We start from the raw sequence: 21,620 nt of genomic DNA on the forward strand, positions 1-21,620 counted from the left end.
GCATGTATGTAAATTGCATACTAGCGCTTTTGTGACCTCACACTCTTACCACCAGCACCATAAAATCCAGAGTGCAGTGCACACACTTTGAGAATTCAGGAGTTTGCAGTCACATACTTGGGCAACTCCTCTAATACTCCTAACATAAATAAAGACATAGTTACCCTTAACTTGTCAGATGGCACTTTATTAACATAGCCATGTATCACATAATCTTAAAAGGGATGGATGTACATGTGGGGGTACATGTGTACAATATCAGAAACAATACCAGCACAAGAATTCACCATGTTCCAAATTATTATGTAAATTATATTTTTCTCTGATTTTCCTAAATGGTCGGTGCAAATGACAGTCAGTGTAATAAAAGTCTTCACCCGTCAGAGTATACATCTAATTTTATTGAAGAAACCTCCCAATGATAACAGTATAATCTTCAAAATTAAAAAAAACTCAAAATGCACTGTTCCAAATTATTAGGCACAGTAGAGTTTCTAAACATTTTAGATGTTTTAAAGAACTAAAAATGCTCATTTGTGGAATTTGTAGCATTAGGAGGTCACATTCTCGGAAATAAAAAGCTATTTAAATCCAAAACATCCTAACTGGTCAAGTTACATGATAACATAGGAACCCTTCTTTGATATTACCGTCATAATTCTTGCATCCATTGAACGTGTGCGTTTTTGGAGAGTTTCTGCTTGAATTTCTTTGCATGATGTCAGAATAGCCTCCCAGAGCTGCAGTTTTGATTTGATCTGTCTCCCACCCTCATAGATCTTTTGCTTGATGATACTCCAAAGGTTCTCTATAGAGTTGAGGTCAGGGGAAGAAGGTGGCCACACCATAAGTTTATCTCCTTTTATGGCTATAGCAGCTAATGACACAAAGGCATTCTTTGCAGCATGAGATGGTGCATTGTCATGGATGAAGATGATTTTGCTTCTGAAAGCACATTTCTGCGTTTTGTACCATGGAAGAAAGTTGTCAGTCAGAAACTCTATATACTTTGCAGAGTTCATTTTCACACCTTCAGGAACCCTAAAGGGCACTACCAGATGTCTCCCCATAATTCCGGCCCAAAACATAACTCCTCCACCTCCTTGCTCGCGTTGCAGCCTTATTGGGACATGGTGGCCATCCACCAACCATCCACTACTCCATCCATGTGGACCATCCAGGGTTGCTCGACACTCATCAGTAGACTGTTTGAAAATTAGTCTTCATGTATGTCTGAGCCCACTGCAACCGTTTCTGCTTGTGAGCACTGGTTAGGGGTGGCAGAATAGTAGGTTTATGCATCACAGCAAGCCTTTGAAGGATCCTACACCTTGATGTTTGAGGGACTCCAGAGGCACCAGCAGCTTCAAATATCTGTTTGGTGGTTTGTAATGGCTTTTTAGCAGCTGCTCTCTTAATCCGATGAACTTGCCTTGGAGAAACCTTGCTCATTCTGCCTTTATCAGCACGAACACGTATGTGCTCTGAATCAGCCACAAATCTCTTCACAGTGCGATGATCACGCTTAAGTTTTCGTGAAATATTTAATGTTTTCATCCCTTGTCCAAGGCATTGCACTATTTGATGCTTTTCAGCAGCAGAGAGACCCTTTTTCTTTCCCATGTTACTTGAAAACTGTGGCCTGCTTAATATTGTGGAATATCCAGTTTTCCTTTTATTGGGCTCAACTGGCAAACTAATTATCACAGGTATCTGAGATTGATTTCAGTGATCCAACGAACCCTGAGACACAATACCATCAATGAGTTTCATTGAAGAAAAAAAAAAATTAATCGCTATGACGCTTAAACCCAATTTGCATAATAATTTGGAACATGGTGTACATAAGCAGAACAGCAGTACAGAAACACAGCATCACAACCCTCCTATGTACAGAAATACATCAATATAACCACTAGCAGTACAGATATTCATTATTGGAAGCACCAGCAGTACAAAAATATATACATATAACCCCCATCACTACAGAAGCACAGCATGAAAACCCTCATCAGTACAGGAACACATCAGAAGAACTAACATCAGTACATGGTGCATAAATTGTAACGTAAGGTCAGACCCATATAAATTTGTATCGCATAGACCTACAATTCCCAGTATGTCATTAATGGTAAGGAAATACTGCAAGTTGTTGCTATTATTCATCAGCAGACTGCCAACTGTAAAGCATACAGGAACCACAGTGCTGATGAGCATTAGTCAATATCACAAATAAGCATTTACATCCAGGTATCTTATATATGACATTGTCTCTGATCGCAGTCGTTCTCATTCTTTTCTACATCTTGTACAGATGTCACAATGACTTTTCACATTCACAAATTGTCTATGCAGGGTTCCATCTTCTCCGGTCTTGTGCAGCACATCCCGGCATGATACCCTTAAAAATAGTGTCATTATAATGCTCCTGAAAAAAAAAGGAACTCTTGAAAAAATAATTGCTCGTCATTGTGTTCCCTGCACAAAATATGACCCACACACTGTCCCTCTTATGGAACGTGCCCTCCACACTGCCCTCTCCTTTCCATACTGGGGCCCCCTTTTCACACTGTCCACTTTCACTGTGTCCACTTATGCTGCCCAGATTCTATACTGTGTCCTCTCATCACACTTCCCTTCCTCAGCATACTGTCTCCTCCTTGCTATGGCCTCACACTATCCCTCCATTCTACCACCTCTACATACCACCCCTGCCACACTACCCAGTCTCTATTTTTGCCCTCTTTCATTTATCTTGTCTCATTCTGTCTGTTCCCTACCTCTGCACACATACGTCCTCACTCCTCATACTGTGTCTGCATATATTCCACCCCATTGCTCCCTGTACCATGTCTGCACCTATCCCCCCTCGCTCCCCATACTGTGTCCTCAAATTTCCACCCTTGCACCGCATACTGTATCCTCAACTCTGCCCCCCTTGATCCCCATTTTGTGTCCTCAAATTCCCCCCACCCTCTATCAAAAATGCTCAGCAGAATGCTGCCACTGGAGAGAGACACCTCGGACTGCTGCATCAGGTGGCCCAACAATGCCCCCCTGCAGGCTGCATCCCGCCTGCCCCAGCTTATCACATATTATTAAAATGATAGAAGTTGCCAAAGATATATGTCATATATTGCTGCTCTGACCTGACTTGAATTGTAGGACGGTGCACACTGATTTATGGCAGCTGCCATCTTTAACATCCCGGAGATAACTCTTTGGAGCAAAGAAGCGCAACACGGTCTTTCCCAGTAGGGAACAATAGACAGATTTAGGTGCACTTACCTATTGGGGTTTTAAAGTCACAACCCCTGTAAAAAACGTGTTGAGATGGTCCCAGCCGCAGCCCCGAGATATAAACGTAGTATCTACGCACTATCACCACGGAATCCGATATTAATTTAATTCCTTTATTATTTATAGAAGAATAAAGGAATTCAATTAATATCGGATTCTGTGGTGATAGCGCAGCGTATACCTGATTTCTTCTCCAATTTTCTTTAATATCCTGACAGAGTAGATTGGATAAATACCTTTTTGCTACGCAGAGGTTTAGAAACAAAAATCATATGTCGATGTGTATGATTTATTTTATCTATTTATTTTAGAACAATTCTCCAAGAACGCCTGTAACTTTATAGGACTTTTTATTGACTTCTAATGTTCTTATCATCATTATCCAGTATACATAATAACAATAACCTGCGTTATGCACATGGGAAAAAAAGGGAACGACTAGAATATTGCATGCCACAAATCACATGAACAGAAAGATTATTGCAAGGTTACTGAGTTCGCCTCTACCTTTATTGAGTCATGCATTTCTGGAAATGAATATACCAATATTAAATTATATATCAAACAAAATCCAGGTAAAATGTATTCCTGATTGGAGGTATTGTATTTCTTACCAGAATACTGATGATTATCATTGTCAATGGAAGGACGGCTTGTTTCCGAATTTTACTATGTCATTAACATAAAAAAATGTTTTCATTCCAGTTGGACTAAGCCTATTTTGAGAAAAGGATACAGGCAACGATTGGAATTGTCAGACATTTATCAAATTCCTACCGGGGACTCTGCAGATAATCTGTCCGAACAATTAGAAAGGTAAAAAGAGGAGCAATATTTTGGGGTTTAGGTCATATGCCAAAATCATAACAGCATATTACCCATTACAAACTTGGAGGTGGTAATCACTGTAAAGTATTAACCCCTTCACCAAGGGGTGATTTTCCGTTTTCATTTTTCACTCTCTTTCTTCCAAGAGCCATCTTTTTTTTCCAAGAGCAAACCTTTTTTTTATTTTTCGTCAATATAACCATATGAGGGCTTGTTTTTTGCAGGGTGAGTTGTACTTTTGAATGACACCATTCATTCTCCAATTGTACTAGAAAACGAGAAAAAAGGGTAGTGAAATAGCAAAAAAAGTGCAATTCAACAATTGTTTTTGTGTTTTTATTTACCACGTTTACTATATTGTAAAACTGACAAGTTATCATGATTCCTCAGGTTGGAACCAGTTTGTAGATACCAAACATGTATAGTTTGTTGTTTTTTTATCTAAGTGGTGAAAACATTTTTCAGAAATTTGACAAAAAAGAATTGCGCTTTTGTCGGCATTTTACGAGACCTGTAGCGTTCTCATTTTTTGGGATCTAGGGCTCAGTGATGACTTATTTTTTGTGCCCTGAGGTGACATTTTTAATTATAGCATTTTTGTGTAGATGTGATGTTTTTATCGCCTGTTATTGCATATTATTCCAAAGTTGCGGCAACAAAAAAACGTAATTTTGGAATTTTGATATTTTTTCTTGTTATGCCCTTTACCGATCAGATTATTTTATATTTTGATAGATCTGGCATTTTTGAATGGAGCGACACCAAATTCGTGTATTTTTTTATTTTTAATTGTTTTATTTTAAGGGGAGTGATTTGAACTTTTCTGTTTTTTTGTTTGTTTTTTTACGAAACTTTCTTGTTTACACTTTTTATTGTTTTCACTAACCCCCTTAGAGTACTTGAATTTGACATAATCCGCTCTGTAAGGCCCCTTCACACTTCCCTGATTCCGGTACGTATGACGTCCATATACATATGTACCGGAGACACGGACATACGCAGAACCATTAAAATCAATGGGTCTGCGCACCCATCCCTGTTTTCTCATGGATGTGTGTCTGTGTGCTCCACATGCTGACATGTCCATGTTTCTCTGGCAGCACAGGTGTTACACGGACCACACACTGAAGTGATCCATGTGACATCAATGTGACACGTACCAGAGAAAACACGTGTCTTTGAAATAAAATGATTTTTTTTTATACTCACCTGTCTCCAGCCCTGCTGTCTTTGACGCTGTGGTCACTTGCTTCCGGACCCACTCATTAAGCTCATGCATATTCACTGCACCGCAGACCCAGAAGCAGCAACAGCGCCAGAGACAGCAGCGCCAGAGACAGCAGCGCCAGGGACAGGTGAGTATAGTAGTTCCTGTTGTCCATGTGCTATCACAGATAGCATATGGAGAGCGCACTAACAGCACACACTGAACATACATGCACACCCAAACCACGGACCATGAAAAACATGCATTTTTATCACGGACGTGTGAAGGAGGCCTAAGGCAGAAATGCTGATCTCATGTGAATGCCGGTTAGCTGCAACAAAATAGTGGACATCCTCTTTAATGGCTTTTCATGCTTATGGGTTTTGTACCTGTAACACATATGCATATTTCTTTGGCATTTCCCCTTTTCTGTACATTTTAGCTAAGGTATATTATGACAGTTCATACCTGTCTTATCTGTAATTATGTGCCAGTTTGTGCCATCCCTCCCAATATAAAGATGTTTCACACTAAGAAACAAAGTCACAATATGAGTGTAAGAAAAGTTTTGATTTGCCTCATTTCTACATTGATAGATAAGATGTTATTCTATCAACAAGTCAGCTTTGTCTGCATTGTTACTAGTTAGAATAGTCTGTCTTTGTTTTCGTCTTGCTGAGTACTGGATGAAATCCAAAAACTTTATTTGCCTATTATTTTGCATTGGTCTTAAGATCCCTGGCAGTTTTTAGACATAGAATGACCTTTACTTGAATTAACTCCCTGCCATGAGATATATAGTCGGGTACCTAAATCTGTCAAAGGCATGAATGAGCTGTCCCTGCACTAACATTTTCATGATCATGAAGAATGGATGGCTTTGGCATTCTAAAGCTTTGTTTTTATTGCCATCATTATTTGACCTTACCAAGTTTCCCTGGAAATACCTGGAAATTAGGAGGAATGTTACAAGTGTAAACACTGCATTTGATGGATAACTATCTTGTTTTGTGTTTTCCCTTAGAGAATGGGACAGGGAATTGGCAACATCAAAGGAAAATCCCAAATTAATCAATGCACTCAAACGTTGTTTTTTCTGGAAATTCCTTTTCTACGGTATCTTACTGTACCTTGGGGTAAGAGGACCAATTTAATTAAATATATAATGATTTTGAGGATTTTTTTGTAATGAAAAGTACTAACATATTCATGTTGCCTATCTTTACACCACCAACATCTGTCAACAATTCTCATTTATTCAATTTATTTTACCTTTATTTTGCAACAATTATTTTTTTTATTACTAGAAATTGTATTTATACTTCTTGTTGCTGATATCAAGTTACAATTATCCTACAGTGGTTTACTTCCAAGATTGCCATATAAATTAATAAAATGCATAGAATACTGTGGGCAAGTCCTGTAATGCAGAGGCTTTATGTCATGCTTTGTGACATTTGTTTTATAATAATTGGGTTATTTAATATTTATATTCTGCATTTTGCATTATTAAAAAAAAAAAAAATTAACAAAATTTTGTGCATGTATTTGATAATGTGCCACTCAAGTATCACATTTCAATGCCCCTTTGTTTTAGAAGTCTAGTTTACCTAAAAGTATAAAATGATTATCCATTTGCTCTTTGGATCATCCAATTCATCTTGGAAATCATAATGAAAAAATTACAAGTTCCCATTCTTCTCCCCATAAGTCATCACATCCATCAGCACGTTGGCCTTGACATATTGGATTCAGCCAATATTCCATGGGTATATTTACCATTTCTGTCAGGAAGCAAAGTTGTGATCCATATTGAAAAAGATCTGTGCTATTTAAAGGGAATCTGTCATGTGTAAAAATGCAATTAACGTGCAGATATTGAGTTAATCTGCAGTTTAATTGAGTTTCAAACCTGCCAGGCGCCTGCACATTGAACCCCACTGCCGGGAGGAAATTAACTTTAATCCTTCTGGCAGCATTCAGGTTTCAGTAATGAGGGTGACACCGGCGCCGGTTAAGCCACTGCTCTGTGTGTGGAGATTGACGGCTGTAATCCTGACAACCACTCAGCATTAGGCCCCCTTCACACGTCCGTGATACACGTGCGTGTTTGGTCCGTTTCCGTATATACCGGAGACACGGCCAAACGTGCACCAATGTTAATCTATGATTGTGGTCACACGTCCGTTATTTCATTATGTCCGTGTGTGCGTGTCCGTGATCCGTATGTCTTTGCGTTTGGCACGGATGCATGTCCGTTATCTGCACGGAGCACGCACACGTGGACACAATGAAAGTCTATGGGTATGTGCACACACGTTAGTAAACACGTATGCATATACCTATAGTCCGTGTCCGTTTGGTGTTTTTATTTCTAGTGATGTCGGCTATTCTTTCTATTTCTGTGTATGTCGGTCAATCTCCCTGAGTCCGTCGGTCAGTCTCTCTGTCTCTCTGTCGGTCTCTCTGTCTGTCTGTCCCTCTCTCACAGTCTGTCGGTCAGTTTCCCCCCCTCTCTCATACTTACCGTTCCCCGATCTTCGGCGCAGCGCTGCACGGCATTCACACTGCTGCGGCGGCTTTTACTATTTTGAAAAAGCCGGCCGCCCATTAAACAATCTCGTATTCCCTGCTTTCCCCGCCCACCGGCGCCTATGATTGGTTACAGTGAGACACGCCCCCACGCTGAGTGACAGGTGTCACACTGCACCCAATCACAGCAGCCGGTGGGCGTGTCTATACTGTGCAGTAAAATAAATAAATAAATAATTAAAAAAAAACGGCGTGCGGTTCCCCCCAATTTTAATGCCAGCCAGATAAAGCCATACGGCTGAAGGCTGGTATTCTCAGGATGGGGAGCTCCACGTTATGGGGAGCCCCCCACCCTAACAATATCAGTCAGCAGCCGCCCAGAATTGCCGCATACATTATATGCGACAGTTCTGGGGCTGTACCCGGCTCTTCCCGATTTGCCCTGGTGCCGTTGGCAAATCGGGGTAATAAGGAGTTATTAGCAGCCCATAGCTGCCAATAAGTCCTAGATTAATCATGTCAGGCGTCTATGAGACACCCTCCATGATTAATCTGTAAGTTACAGTAAAAAAACACACACACCCGAAAAAATCCTTTATTTGAAATAAAAAACACACACAAATTCCCTCATTACCAATTTATTAACCCCGACAAACCCTCCATGTCCGGCGTACTCCACAGTCCTCCAGCGTCGCGTCCAGCTCTGCTGCATGGAGGTGACAGGAGCAGCAGAAGACACCGCCGCTCCGGTCACCTCCACACAGCAAATGAGATGAGTAGCGCGATCAGCTGCTGTCACTGAGGTTACCCGCGGCCACCGCTGGATCCAGCGGTGGCCGCGAGTTACCTGACTGACAGCAGCTGATCGCGCTACTCACCTCATTTGCTGTGTGGAGGTGACCGGAGCGGCGGTGTCTTCTGCTGCTCCTGTCACCTCCATGCAGCAGAGCTGGACGCGACGCTGGAGGACTGTGGAGTACGCCGGACATGGAGGGTTTGTCGGGGTTAATAAATTGGTAATGAGGGAATTTGTGTGTGTTTTTTATTTCAAATAAAGGATTTTTTCGGGTGTGTGTGTTTTTTTACTGTAACTTACAGATTAATCATGGAGGGTGTCTCATAGACGCCTGACATGATTAATCTAGGACTTATTGGCAGCTATGGGCTGCCAATAACTCCTTATTACCCCGATTTGCCAACGGCACCAGGGCAAATCGGGAAGAGCCGGGTACAGCCCCAGAACTGTCGCATATAATGTATGCGGCAATTCTGGGCGGCTGCTGACTGATATTGTTAGGGTGGGGGGCTCCCCATAACGTGGAGCTCCCCATCCTGAGAATACCAGCCTTCAGCCGTATGGCTTTATCTGGCTGGCATTAAAATTGGGGGGAACCGCACGCCGTTTTTTTTTAATTATTTATTTATTTATTTTACTGCACAGTATAGACACGCCCACCGGCTGCTGTGATTGGGTGCAGTGTGACACCTGTCACTCAGCGTGGGGGCGTGTCTCACTGTAACCAATCATAGGCGCCGGTGGGCGGGGAAAGCAGGGAATACGAGATTGTTTAATGAGCGGCCGGCTTTTTCAAAATAGTAAAAGCCGCCGCAGCCGTGTGAATGCCGTGCAGCGCCGGTGATCGGGGATCGGTGAGTATGAGAGAGGGGGGGACACTTCAGTCAATCGGGGGATTAGCGGTCAACGGTGAATCCTTCACAGGTGACCGCTAATCAGTACTCGACACAGACAGAGCCGCGGTATGAGGATGAAGTCGGGTGAAGTTCACCCGAGTTCATTCTCATCGCGCAACTCTGTCTGCTGTCAGCCGACATTTATAAACGACATTGTGCATCACACACACGGACATTACACACGGACATTACACGTACACATACACGTTAATTCCACACGCACACACGGACGTTCTGCACACAAACACGGCTAGCATACGCAATTCACACAGGTGCCACACGGACCATGAAAACGGACACAAAAACGGGACACGGACCCGAAAAACGGCCCGTAACACACGTGCGTGTTTTTCACGGACGTGTGAAGGGGGCCTTAGAGGAAGCTGTCAATCAGTGCAGGAGGCGCTGTTACAGCTGCTGCTCTGCATACACAGAGCAGTGACTGAACCCACAGCGGTGCTGCCTCCATGACTGAATGCTGCCGGGAGGACTGAAGTTCAACTCCTCCTGGCAGCGGGTTCAATATGCAGGTACCGGGCAGGTTTCAAAGGTAATTACCTACAGATTAACTCCATATCTGCACGTTAATAGCGTTTTTACTATTGACATGTTCTCTTTAAGTTATCAAATTTGTCCTGAGCACATACATCTCAATTCTAATTCACTGAAAGCTATAGAACAAAAGATCCCTGGCACAAGTGCACCCTAAACATTAAAGGGATTATACAGGACTGTTTATTTTTCTTTATTATGAGCCTAAGCACTAGCATGCAGATTATGACTACCAACCTGCCTGTTGTTCCCAGCACCGATATCTGCTTACACAGAGCGGTCACAGACCGTTCCTGCTGGCGGTTCAGCGGCTTCTGCTGACATCACATCAACAGAGCAAGGAGCCAACTTTCAAAGTGTGGGGAGCCAGTTGTCAGTCGGCATAATGTTGGCAGTCATGCCCCATCGACAGAGGAATCTGAAAGATGAAGAGCTGATCTGTTGATATGTAGCAGCTGAATCGCCGGCAGTAACTGCTGTTGGTTGGCGCCAGGTAGAACAGGCAGGTAGTTAGCAACTACCCAATTGTTAGTTTTTAGGCCCAATGTAAAAAAATATATTAGTCATGGATAACCCTTTTAAAAGAGGTTTTGAAATCTGCCTTTGTTAGAGTTTTACACTTGTTTTATTCTCCTACAGGAAGGAGTCATACAACTCAGGTATGTGAGTAGATGAGCAAGTCGTGTACTGGCCACCATCCAGCCCATCTTTCCATAAATGAAAGTCATTAAGTAAAACTGGGCAGTAGCACAAGAACGAGAAAATGACAGCCAAACATTAGTGACAACTGAGAGTATTGTCTGCACCTGATACACAACTGTCAGGACACTTGTTGCCCATCCTGTTTGTGGTGTTCAGAACTGCCCTGCTGTCCTGCCAGGTTCCTAGGAAAGCAGTGCCTTCTAGTTAACAGTAAATACTCATGTCATGTGATTTTGTAAATGTAATGTCTTTTTAATTTAAATATAAAAATAAATACATAAGACTAATAATGTTCTCATATATTCCATTCTATCTTAGGAAGTCACCAAAGCTGTCCAACCACTTCTTCTTGGAAGAATCATAGCATCTTATGACACAAATAACAAGCTGGAGCGATCCATAGCATACTACCTGGCAATAGGCCTGTCTCTGCTCTTTGCTATCAGGATGCTACTTCTACATCCGGCCATATTCGGTCTCCATCATATAGGAATGCAAATGAGGATAGCAATGTTCAGTTTAATTTATAAAAAGGTAAGTATCCCTTATTTCCCATTTTACTTACCATATATATTCAAGTATGTGCCGACCCGAGTATAAGCCGAGGCCCCTAATTTTACCACAAAAAACTGGGAAAACGTATTGACTCAACTATACGCCTAGGGTGGGAAATGCAACAGCTACTGGTAAATTTTAAAAAAAAAAAAATAGATACCAATAAAATGTAATATGTCCCATCTTTGTCTCCTGTAGTAATGTACCCCATCCTGTAGCCAAGTGCCCATCCTGTAGTTATGTGCCCATCCTGTAGTTATGTGCCCATCCTTGTGCTCCATCCTGTAGTAATGTGCCCCATCCTGTAGTAATGTACCCCATTCTTATGCCCCATCCTATAGTAACGTGCCCATCCTTGTAGTAATGTGCCCATTGTTTAGTAATGTCTTAATTCCAGTCCCCTTCTTGGCTCCTATTATGCTGTTGTTAACAAACACACTAAAAAAATATTCTTACCTGTCCTGTGGAGTCCTCTTACCTGCTTCTTGCAGATTGCACATAGACCCCTTCATGATCGCGTCTGATGCCCGGGGCTGCCGCTGCTGTCATCGCCTTCAATTGAATGCTTTGAGGATGGCGGCGCTGCAAAGCATTCAATTGCAGTAAAGCATTAACGGCAGACAGCAGCAATAGCCTCGGCCCTGACTGCGATCATCGAGGGGTGCTTCTTCTGGACCGCAGGCACATAGACTCCTCCATGATCGCGTCTGAAGTCAAGCTCTAACAGCAGCAGTGGCCCCATGCACCGGACGTGATCATGGAGGGGTCTATGTGTGGACTGCAAGAAGCAGGTAAGAGGACACCACAGGAATGGAGGACAGGTGAGAATAATGTTTTGTGGGAACCTCACTCAAATATAAGCCGAGCGGGGCGTTTTCAACATAAAAAAATGTTCTGAAACACTTGGCTTATACTCGAGTATATACGCTATATTTACAGCACAATTACATTTGCAAAGGTCTCCTTGCTTGGTAAATTAATCTATGTTTTATCCTTTATACAGACATTGAAACTATCCAGCAAAGTTTTAGATAAAATAAGCACTGGACAGCTTGTAAGTCTTCTATCTAACAACCTGAACAAATTTGATGAGGTAAGATTAATTACAGTCAATATCATTTGTAGAGTGAAGAATCTTTTCTGTTTGGCTTGTATGTTTTGAGAGGAAATAATTAAAAGTATTTTTCCAAGATTTATTTACCAATATATACAACTGCTTCTCAATAACTTAGAATAGCATCAAAAAGTTAATTTATTTCAGTAATTCAATACAAAAATGGAAACACATATATTATATAGAGTCATTACACACAGAGTGATCTATTTCATGTGTTTATTTCTGTTAATGTTGATGATTATGGCTTACAGCCAATGAAGTCATTATCTCAGAAAATTAGATTATTTTATAACAAAAACTGAAAAAATTATTTTAAACTAAGAAATGCTGGCCATGAAAAGTATGTACAGTAAATGCACTGAATACCTGGTCAGGGCTTCTTTTGCATGAAATACTGCTCAATGCGGCGTGGTATGGAGGTGATCAGCCTGTCGCACTGCTGAGGTGTTATGGAAGCCCAGGTTGCTTTGATAGCAGCCTTCAGCTCGTCTGCATTGTTGGGTCTGGTGTTTCCCATCTTCCTCTTGACAATACCCCATAGATTCTGTATGAGGTTTAGGTCAGTCGAGTTTGCTGGCCAATCAAGCACAGTGATACTGTGGTTATTAAACCAGGAATTGGTACTTTTGGCAGTGTGGACAGATGCCAAGTCCAGCTGGCAAATTAAATTTCCATCTCCAAAAATCTTGTCTGCATAGGGAAGCATGAACTGCTCTAAAATTTCCTGGTAGATGGCCTCAGTGACTTTGGTCTCGATAAAACACAGTGGACCTACACCAGCAGATGACATGGCTCCCCAAACCATCATTGACCGTGGAAACTTCACACTAGACCTCAAGTAGCTTGGATTCTGGCCTCTCCACTGTTCCTCCAGACTCTGGGACCTTGATTTAAAAATGAAATGCAAAATACTTTAATCTGAAAATAACACCTTGGACCACAGAGCTACAGTCCAGTTCTTTTTCTCCTTGGCCCAGGTAAGATGCTTCTGGGGTTGTCTATTGGTCATGAGTGGCTTGGCTCAAGGAATGCGAAAGTTGAAGCCTGTGTCCTGGATACGTGTGTGGTGGCTCTTGAAGCACTGACTCCAGCAGCAGTCCATTCCTTGTGAGTCTCCACCAAATTTTTGAATGGCTTTTTCTTAGCAATTCTTTCAAGGCGGTGGTTATCCTAGTTGCTTGTGCACCTTTTTCTACCACACTTTTTACTTACACTCAACTCTCCATTAATATGCTTGGATACAGCACTCTGTGAACAGTCAGCTTCTTCAGGTACCTTTTTTTGCGCAGATGCTATGTTTTGATCACCAATTACTGAAATTTGCACAAAATTTGCAACGACTAAAAGCGTAACTTTGGCATTTTGATTTTTTTGCTGCTACGCTGTTTACTGATCAGATTTATTTTATATTTTGATAGATCAGGCATTTATAAACGCAGCAATGCCAAATATATGTATTTTTTTAACCGTTTAATTTTGAATGGTGGGTGATTTGAACTTTTAGGGTTTATTTATTTATTTTAAAAATGTTTAAAACTTTTTTTTATTTTTTTTAACTTTACTAGTCCTAGGGGATTATAAGGATCAGCAGTCTGATTGCTTGTTTATTTCTGCTGATCAGAGCTGCACAGCTCGGACCAGCAGAAATGCTGCTCTCCTGTTACAGCCGGTGCTCTGTCGGCTGTAACAGGAACTATGTCATGATAGTGACAGGAGTCATCATATAACCATGTGCTACTATGGCAACCATCGGCTCCCTGTGATCATGTCACGGGGCCTCCGATGGCGGCAGGGAAAGGCAATTTCCCTGCTGCGGCCATTTACATTGCGCTGTCACATTTTGACAGTGCAATCCAAGGGGTTAACAGGCGCGAGTGGATCGCAGATTCACCTACGCCTGTAAACCACACATGTCTGCTGTTCAAATCAGAAGACATATGCGAGGATCACCACCGGTTCACTGCAGCAGCTGGTGGTGATTACACCAATATGATCTAAGACATACCCAGTACGTATAATGTTGGTAAAAGGTTAACATGCCGGATATCAGTTTGTGAGCAAATCCTGACTGATGAAAACCCATTCTTGTCTAATCAGTACTTTGAGTTTATCACAATTTCTGTGGGGATTTTTTTTGTCTACTCTCTTTTGGAGGACTGACTACTGGTTCTTAATGTAATTGAGATTTAGGGAGTTTCCTGACCATGGACCCAAAATTTCAATGTTTTGTCCAGCAAGTTACTTGGTTAATACTTTTTCCTTGCAATTTTCCATCATGCTGGAAAAAACATTGTTCATCACCATGTTCATGTCCCAAACATTCTGAAGGGGTCTTTATCAGAGGAAATCACTTTACCCCCATTTCTGTGCAGTCACATCCCTGAACTTCATGCAAAGATATTTTTTCTGATGAAACCCATTTCAGACTGTTTGGGATCTGTGGAAGAATGATTATCCAGAGAAGAAAAGGTGAGTCCTGTACGATGCCCGCAGTAAAGCATCCTGAGGCCATTCATATCTGGGGTTGCTTTTCATTACGGGGAGTGGGCTCGCTCACAATTTTGCCTAAGACTTCTGCTACAAATATACAATAGTATCTAAACATCCTCCAACAATGTTCTAACTTCTCTCAATGATCCTGGAGCAATTTGATGGTAAAAAATGTTTTGTCCCATTTTTTTTTAACTCAGTGCATAATATAATATATATATATATATATATATATATATTAGAGATAGTGAGACTTCATATACTTCATAGTAAAACTGATTTTGATTTGAGATGAGTGGATCATTTCATGCAACATGTGGAGAGGAGCTGCACAAGTTTCCTTATATTCAGGGATTCCAGGCTCGGCTTGTGATTAGTCGGAGTGGCAAGATATCACCTTTACACCAAACACTATGCAGATGATGTTTCGCCAAGCCAATGAATCACATTCCACGTTAGGAACTCAAATTCTCGTGAAATTCATGTAGCTCCTGTCCATATCCAGAGGACACTAACCTGGCCCATAGACCAGTATTACGTGAAACAACCCTCTCAAAACTAATTTTATCGTTTTAAAGCCATTAAATAAATAATTGCTTACTAGAATTTGAGAGGATATTGTGCAATAGGCTATCGGATGCCAAGAATCACTGTAATATAGTGCCATATGAAGCTTATGGCTGTGTATATAGAGCTGCAGGTATCTCGGCAGTCTGTGCTCATGTGAATGAGGCCTGAAGGATCCCTCATTCAGAACAGGACTCTTCTTTTCAGCTCCTAATATGCGATATGCAATATCCTCCTTTCTGACATAAAATTTTCACAATATGAAGTAAAATCATGAAAAAAAGAGATGTTACCGTCTGTCATTTTTATAACAACTGCAGGTGTTCAGGGTTTTTGTTGTTGTTCTTTATAACCTTGAGCTTTGTCTCCTTTTTATTTTTCAAGTTAGTCTTTTTTGTTTTGGGAAAATAATGGATAGCAATTGCAATAAATATAAAAACTGCCACCTGCATTACAAAAAAAAGAAAACTATTTCCACATTTCCGTCTCAAGTAGCAACAAGTGCAGAATAACAGAATATTAATGGACAGTGTATATTGCAATATTTAAAACATCTTAAACCACACAGAACCTGCCATTGAAGCTCTCTAGGAGCCACTTTCCTGTCTGTGCCTCAAGGTGATCCCTTTAGTGCCTCAGCCCCATAAATCTACTTTATCTGCCCGAGTTTACATTTCCAAGATGAGCTTTTGGTAAGTTTTTGATGCTGCATATTTTTGTTGTTTTACTATTCAAGTAAAACAAATGGGATTTAAAGAAATCTCATGGCCACTGTGCTTCTTTTTTACCCTATAGACTTGCGTAAACACATGTACGGCAGATTAATAGGAAAGGGTTCTTTACAGTCAGAGCAGTCAGACTGTGGAATGCCTACCACAAGAGGTAGTAATGGCAGATACTATATCAACTTATAAAAAAGGGCTGGCGGATTTCCTCAGTACACACAACATTGTCGGTTATAAATGATTTAGTGACTAAATGTATAATTGGTGGAGGACTACCAACCTATGTAACTATGTAACTATGTAATCTGCACTTAAATATACCAATAAAGTTTTGTGAAAGGCAAATACTAAATTTTCTTTTAAAAAAAGCAGCTATAATTAAAGCATGACATACCAAAAAGAAGCAAAAAAAACACAGCCACAAAAATGCATTAAAAATGCAGGTTCAAAAAAGGCACACAAAAACACATCAAAAAGCACATTTAAATAGTAGGTGCAGAAATGGCGCAGAAATTCTGCAACATCAAAAACGCATTGAAAGCTCACGGTTCGTAGGCTGAATTAATATCCCCAGAAATATTTTTTATGCCCTGGTGACCACTTATCTAGGGTACTAACCTTACCAGTAGTGATGGTCAAACTTGCAGATACCTGGGATCGGTGGGCCCAACTGGGTTTAATCCCCCCCCCACCGATTACATTCAGAATTGATCTGGGAAATCTGTCCGGACGCTTATCCACATATAAGTCTATGGGGACCTGAATCTGGCGCTTTCAAATGGTAGTAAAAGGAATAGGGGGATTGGAGCAGGTAACCGAAGGTAACATGACCTCAGATAACCTTATTAAACTCAGTGACCTCAGTGAGGTCACTGAGTTCACAGACCTGGGCTACGATTCATCAAAGCAATCTTGCCAGAATTCTGACATTTTTTGCACAATTCTGAGTTTCGCCTACATTTTTTCAAAGCATTTTGCTTTGAAAAAATGTAGGTGAAACTCAGAATTGTGCAAAAATTTAGTAGATTTTGGCTTTTTCACACCAATTTCTCTGAGCTCTGCCAAAATTGGTATGGTTCTACAATTTGTTGAATTAATCATGAACTCTGGAGATCCTTACACCGTAAGGGACTAGAGTTAGATTTTTAGTTTGGAGGTGCCACTGATTAGAATCTCCCGTTTCACTAGGAGGTGTGTGCATCTTAATTAGAGATGAGTGAACCCAAACTGGAAAGTTCGGGGTTCGTACCAAACACGGACTGTAAAAAAATTACTGTCCGAGATCGAAGTTTGCGTGCTTTATGTATACTAATCAATTGATCGAGCACCGGCGTTCTTGGGTATGCTCGTTGCTTGGCCCAGTGCGAGCCGCTTTCATTCTCTGAATGGTTCTCACTGTGGGAAAAATTAATGTTTATGTGGGCGGAGAGCTAAACTGACGAATCAGTGACTTCTGATGGGATTCGGGCTACGGGATCAAGTTCAGGTCAAGTCCAGGTCCCGAATTGAACTTTATCTAAAGTCTCACTGAACTTCCACGGGTCCACTCATCACTACTCTTAATGAATCAGAAGTGTTAGACTGCTACACGCCCCCTCATCAAGATCGGCTTTAAAAATGTCGGTCTTGATGAATAGAAGTCTTGGTCTTAGTGTCTCTGATCTACATGCTCAGTTGTATGTTTATGACTTAGAACTGTCTCCTTTATGTTCACCATTTCTTTTTCCATTGGTATTTCTCCACTCATGACCTTGCTATGCACAGTGCCTACTATGGATGTCACCTTTGTGCCACATATATTAATTATTTTATGTCTATGTCAGGGCTCTTTTGTGCTTTTGTGTTCCCTTTTGTATATTTTTTCAGTCGGAGATTGACATATATAATTTTTTACAAAGCAGATTGACATTGAAATTCTTTCAGAAGGGTGTAAACCCACATCTTATTCCTGTGATTGTTAATACATATGCTCAGCGTATGTTCTAGTCACTTGTATTCAGATTTGGACAAAAAACATGAAACATCAAAGTTGAAAACTGCTCTCAGCTATATAAACCGTATAGCGAACTGGAAAACAGTATGGCATCTGTGTTCCACATAATACATTATAGAGAAGTAGGCATGCAGCTGCAAGCTAAAATCTGGAGCATAAACTATGCCTTGTCAACTGGATCCAACATGTAACAAACACAGTTGAGCGTTCTACATATTTACTGAGTTTATCTACAGTTCCCTCTTCCACAAGTACGTCATTGAGGTCGCTGACAATTTACATGATGGTTAGTGACATACTCTGGTTTTTGAATGAACTGATAAGAGTAAAAATTGTACGCAATCTGCTAATTTATACAGTGGAATAAAAAGGTCAGCAATATAACGTAACCTGTAATGATGGGATGGTTCACCATGGTGATGTCTTGTGGATTATGTCTTTTATGGTTCACAACTTTCTAACTGTGGTGTGTCACAACAGCACTGCTTTCATTACTCCAGCTGTCCATGATTTATGAAGTCCTTTTAGTTTGTTCCTTTGTTGTTTTGTAAAGACTTGTGGGAATAGTTTGTTCTGCTATTTACTTTATCATATGATGAATATGCTGTCTGGCAGAATATAACCACTGGACCAACAGGATGTTGTGTCTGTCTGCCCTCTCCGCTTCTAAGATATAATTTACAACAGGGCAGGAATGGGCTTAAAACGCTGCCTGGCACACAAACCTCACCAGCCTATATACAGCATGCCCGCACTATATATTATGCTGCAGTGAATTGTGTTTTCTGTGGTCTTGCCCGTCACTGCTCTTAAATATTTAAACTCACCATCAATGTAAGAAGCAATGTTTAAATCTGTCGCTAGATTTTGGCCTCTTGATGATGTAAAGACAGAGACCTTGTGTCTCTTACTAGGCTGTTTAAGGTACTTTTTGTATATAAAATCTGTTTTATCAGCAGGAGATTATCACTAAAATAAAAACCTGGTGACAGATTTTCAGTCAGGAATAAAAGTACATTACTAACCAGTTACCAATATATACCAGGTTTACAAGGGTATTTTGCAGAATTTTATCACACCAGTAGCCTGAAACCAGTAGCATCACAAAAAGACACCATGTGAGACAGACAGTATTCAAACATTTCCAGGAGTAATAACAGAAAAACAGCGCAACACAAAGTTCTAAGTAAAGCTGCTCCAGAATTTTTTATCTTATGTCTAATACAAGCATTTTCTATAACAGAGATGCCAGGAGAGGTGATGAAACATCTATAAATCCAGTGACTCAGAAGAAAAGATGTTCCCTTTCCTTTTCTTCTCAAACTGGCCCTGACCACAATGACTATATTTTCTTTGCTCTCCAGAGTTTGCTGCTGAAACATATTTGGTCTCTCACTTCTACTGATATTCTCAAGCTCTATAGAAACATAAATACAATTCAGACCCTAGTCCAGACATCAAAATTAATTTACACCTCAGAGCAGACCTCTAAATAATTGTTAAAGGGAACCTCTCAGCTCCTGTATGCACCCAGAACCACGAGTAGTTCTCGGTGCATATTGCTAATCTCTGCCTAGCAGTCCCAGCCTATAGTAGCATAGATAAAGGGATCTTTAGAAAAAGTATTTCTAAAGATCCATTATGGTATGCTAATGAGGCTAAGGACTAGTCGCAAAAGCATTAGCTCCCTTGGCTAGTCGGCCCCCTTAGCATGTAAGCACACCCCTGTGGGTGTTTCAACATCCTAATTAATGCGCAGCGTTAAGGCCCCTTTAAACACTGAGACTTTCTAACAATCCCACCAGCAATCCCAACCTGGCCGGGATCGCTACAAAGTCTCTGGTAAGTCGCTGGTGAGCTGTCAAACAGGAAACCTGGAAAACGATGCAACAGCGATACAGACCTGCAGAACGACCTAGCTAGTCATTGGGGACGCTGTAAAGCAGCTTTTTGAAAGGGAAGTCGCTAATGAAGTCGCTGTAAAGTCCCCTTTACACATTGAGACTTTCTAGCGATCATGTTGCACAGCGGGAAACAAAGGACCAAAGAATGGTCCTGAGAGATGTGTAGTGAGCAGCGACCTCACAGCAGGGGCCAGGTCGCTGATGTGTTTCACACACTGCAATGTCGCTGGGGAGGTCGCTATTACGTCACAAAACCGGTGACGTTACAGCGATGTCGTTTGCGATGTTGCAGTGTGTAAAGGGGCCTTTAGAGGCATGGTCAAGCTGACCTCACTGCTGCCACCGCTCCCAATGCAGAATTTTGGCTCAGTGCGCACGATCAGAAGTCCCAGACCCGAAGTCCTGGCTTTAAACTGGTGTAGTGCTCATGACCGCAAGTCTGGGGCCATTCTCATTATGTGCACTGAGCTGAAACCCAGTGGTGGCAGCACAGGGGCGTGCTTACATGCTAAAGGGGCCGACTAGACAAGGGAACTAAAACCCTTGTGACTAGTCCCTGGCCTCATTAATATATCTTAAAAGATCTTTAGCTACACTTTTTCTAAAGATCTCTTTATGTATGCTACTATAGGCTGGCACTGCTAGGCAGGGATTATCAATATGCACCCAGAACCGTTCTTTTTTTCTGAGTGCATATGTAACACCCCATGGGGCAGGTGCATTAACCTACTCGTCGCCGGGCCGTCGACTGTCATTGTTACAGGTGGCCTAGCCCAGCTCCGTTGCCCCGAGGCGTACAGAAGATAACAGGGGAGAGATGTTGGGGGTAGTAGTGAGGTGAATGTTGTGACGCCACCTGTGGTATGCGGCCAGGGGCTCTGCTGCCGCTGCTGTCACTGTCCTCCGGGACGGATCGTGGTAGCAGCTATGGATTGTTTCGCTCCCCACAGGTGGAGCGGGCCCCAGGGAGGATGATGAGGGGAATAGTAAGGGCGGGTGATGAGGCGCGGAGCGGCAGTACCGGTAATAAAAAGACAGAGTCTATGGCTGCGGTTCCAGGTTGTTTACTAAATTTTGTGCTGTGCCGCTCACCCAGGTAATACCAGTCACTTGCTATGATGGGCTCCATCGAACCCGAATCCCTTTAGAGATCAGTCAGGTGTGGTGTTCGGTGGGTTCCCTCCTTGAAGCACCTGTGCAGTGGATCCCCTGGCTTGAAGCTACTTGGGGACCTGGGTTTTCCGAGTAGTACTTTTGTCCCTATATGCAGGTGCCGCAGTTCCGCTATGGGGTCTGGCGTTATCTGGCAGTGTGCTTTAGGGTGCTGTGTGGCCAAGGAAGCTTGAAACTTACCACGTCTAGGCAGATTCTGGAAAACCAACGTGGAGTATGATCTTCCCTAGGGTCCTGCCGCCCTGAGTGGTGCCGATTCCAAGGGGAGCAAATGTCCTCTCCC

The 21,620-nt window shown here is 41.8% G+C and overlaps 1 protein-coding gene across 1 annotated transcript in view; it reads left to right on the forward strand.

Moving 5' to 3' along the window:
• The window catches only part of CFTR (CF transmembrane conductance regulator), a 227,079-nt gene that overhangs the window by 25,448 nt on the left and 180,011 nt on the right, over positions 1–21,620 (forward strand). The window contains exons 2-5 of the mRNA XM_075345036.1: positions 4,006–4,116; positions 6,360–6,471; positions 11,132–11,347; positions 12,372–12,461. Of these exons, the coding sequence (XP_075201151.1) occupies positions 4,006–4,116; positions 6,360–6,471; positions 11,132–11,347; positions 12,372–12,461 (529 nt within the window). The remainder of the gene's footprint in view (positions 1–4,005; positions 4,117–6,359; positions 6,472–11,131; positions 11,348–12,371; positions 12,462–21,620) is intronic.

Source organism: Anomaloglossus baeobatrachus, chromosome 4, assembly GCF_048569485.1.
Source record: "Anomaloglossus baeobatrachus isolate aAnoBae1 chromosome 4, aAnoBae1.hap1, whole genome shotgun sequence".
NCBI lineage: Eukaryota > Metazoa > Chordata > Amphibia > Anura > Aromobatidae > Anomaloglossus > Anomaloglossus baeobatrachus.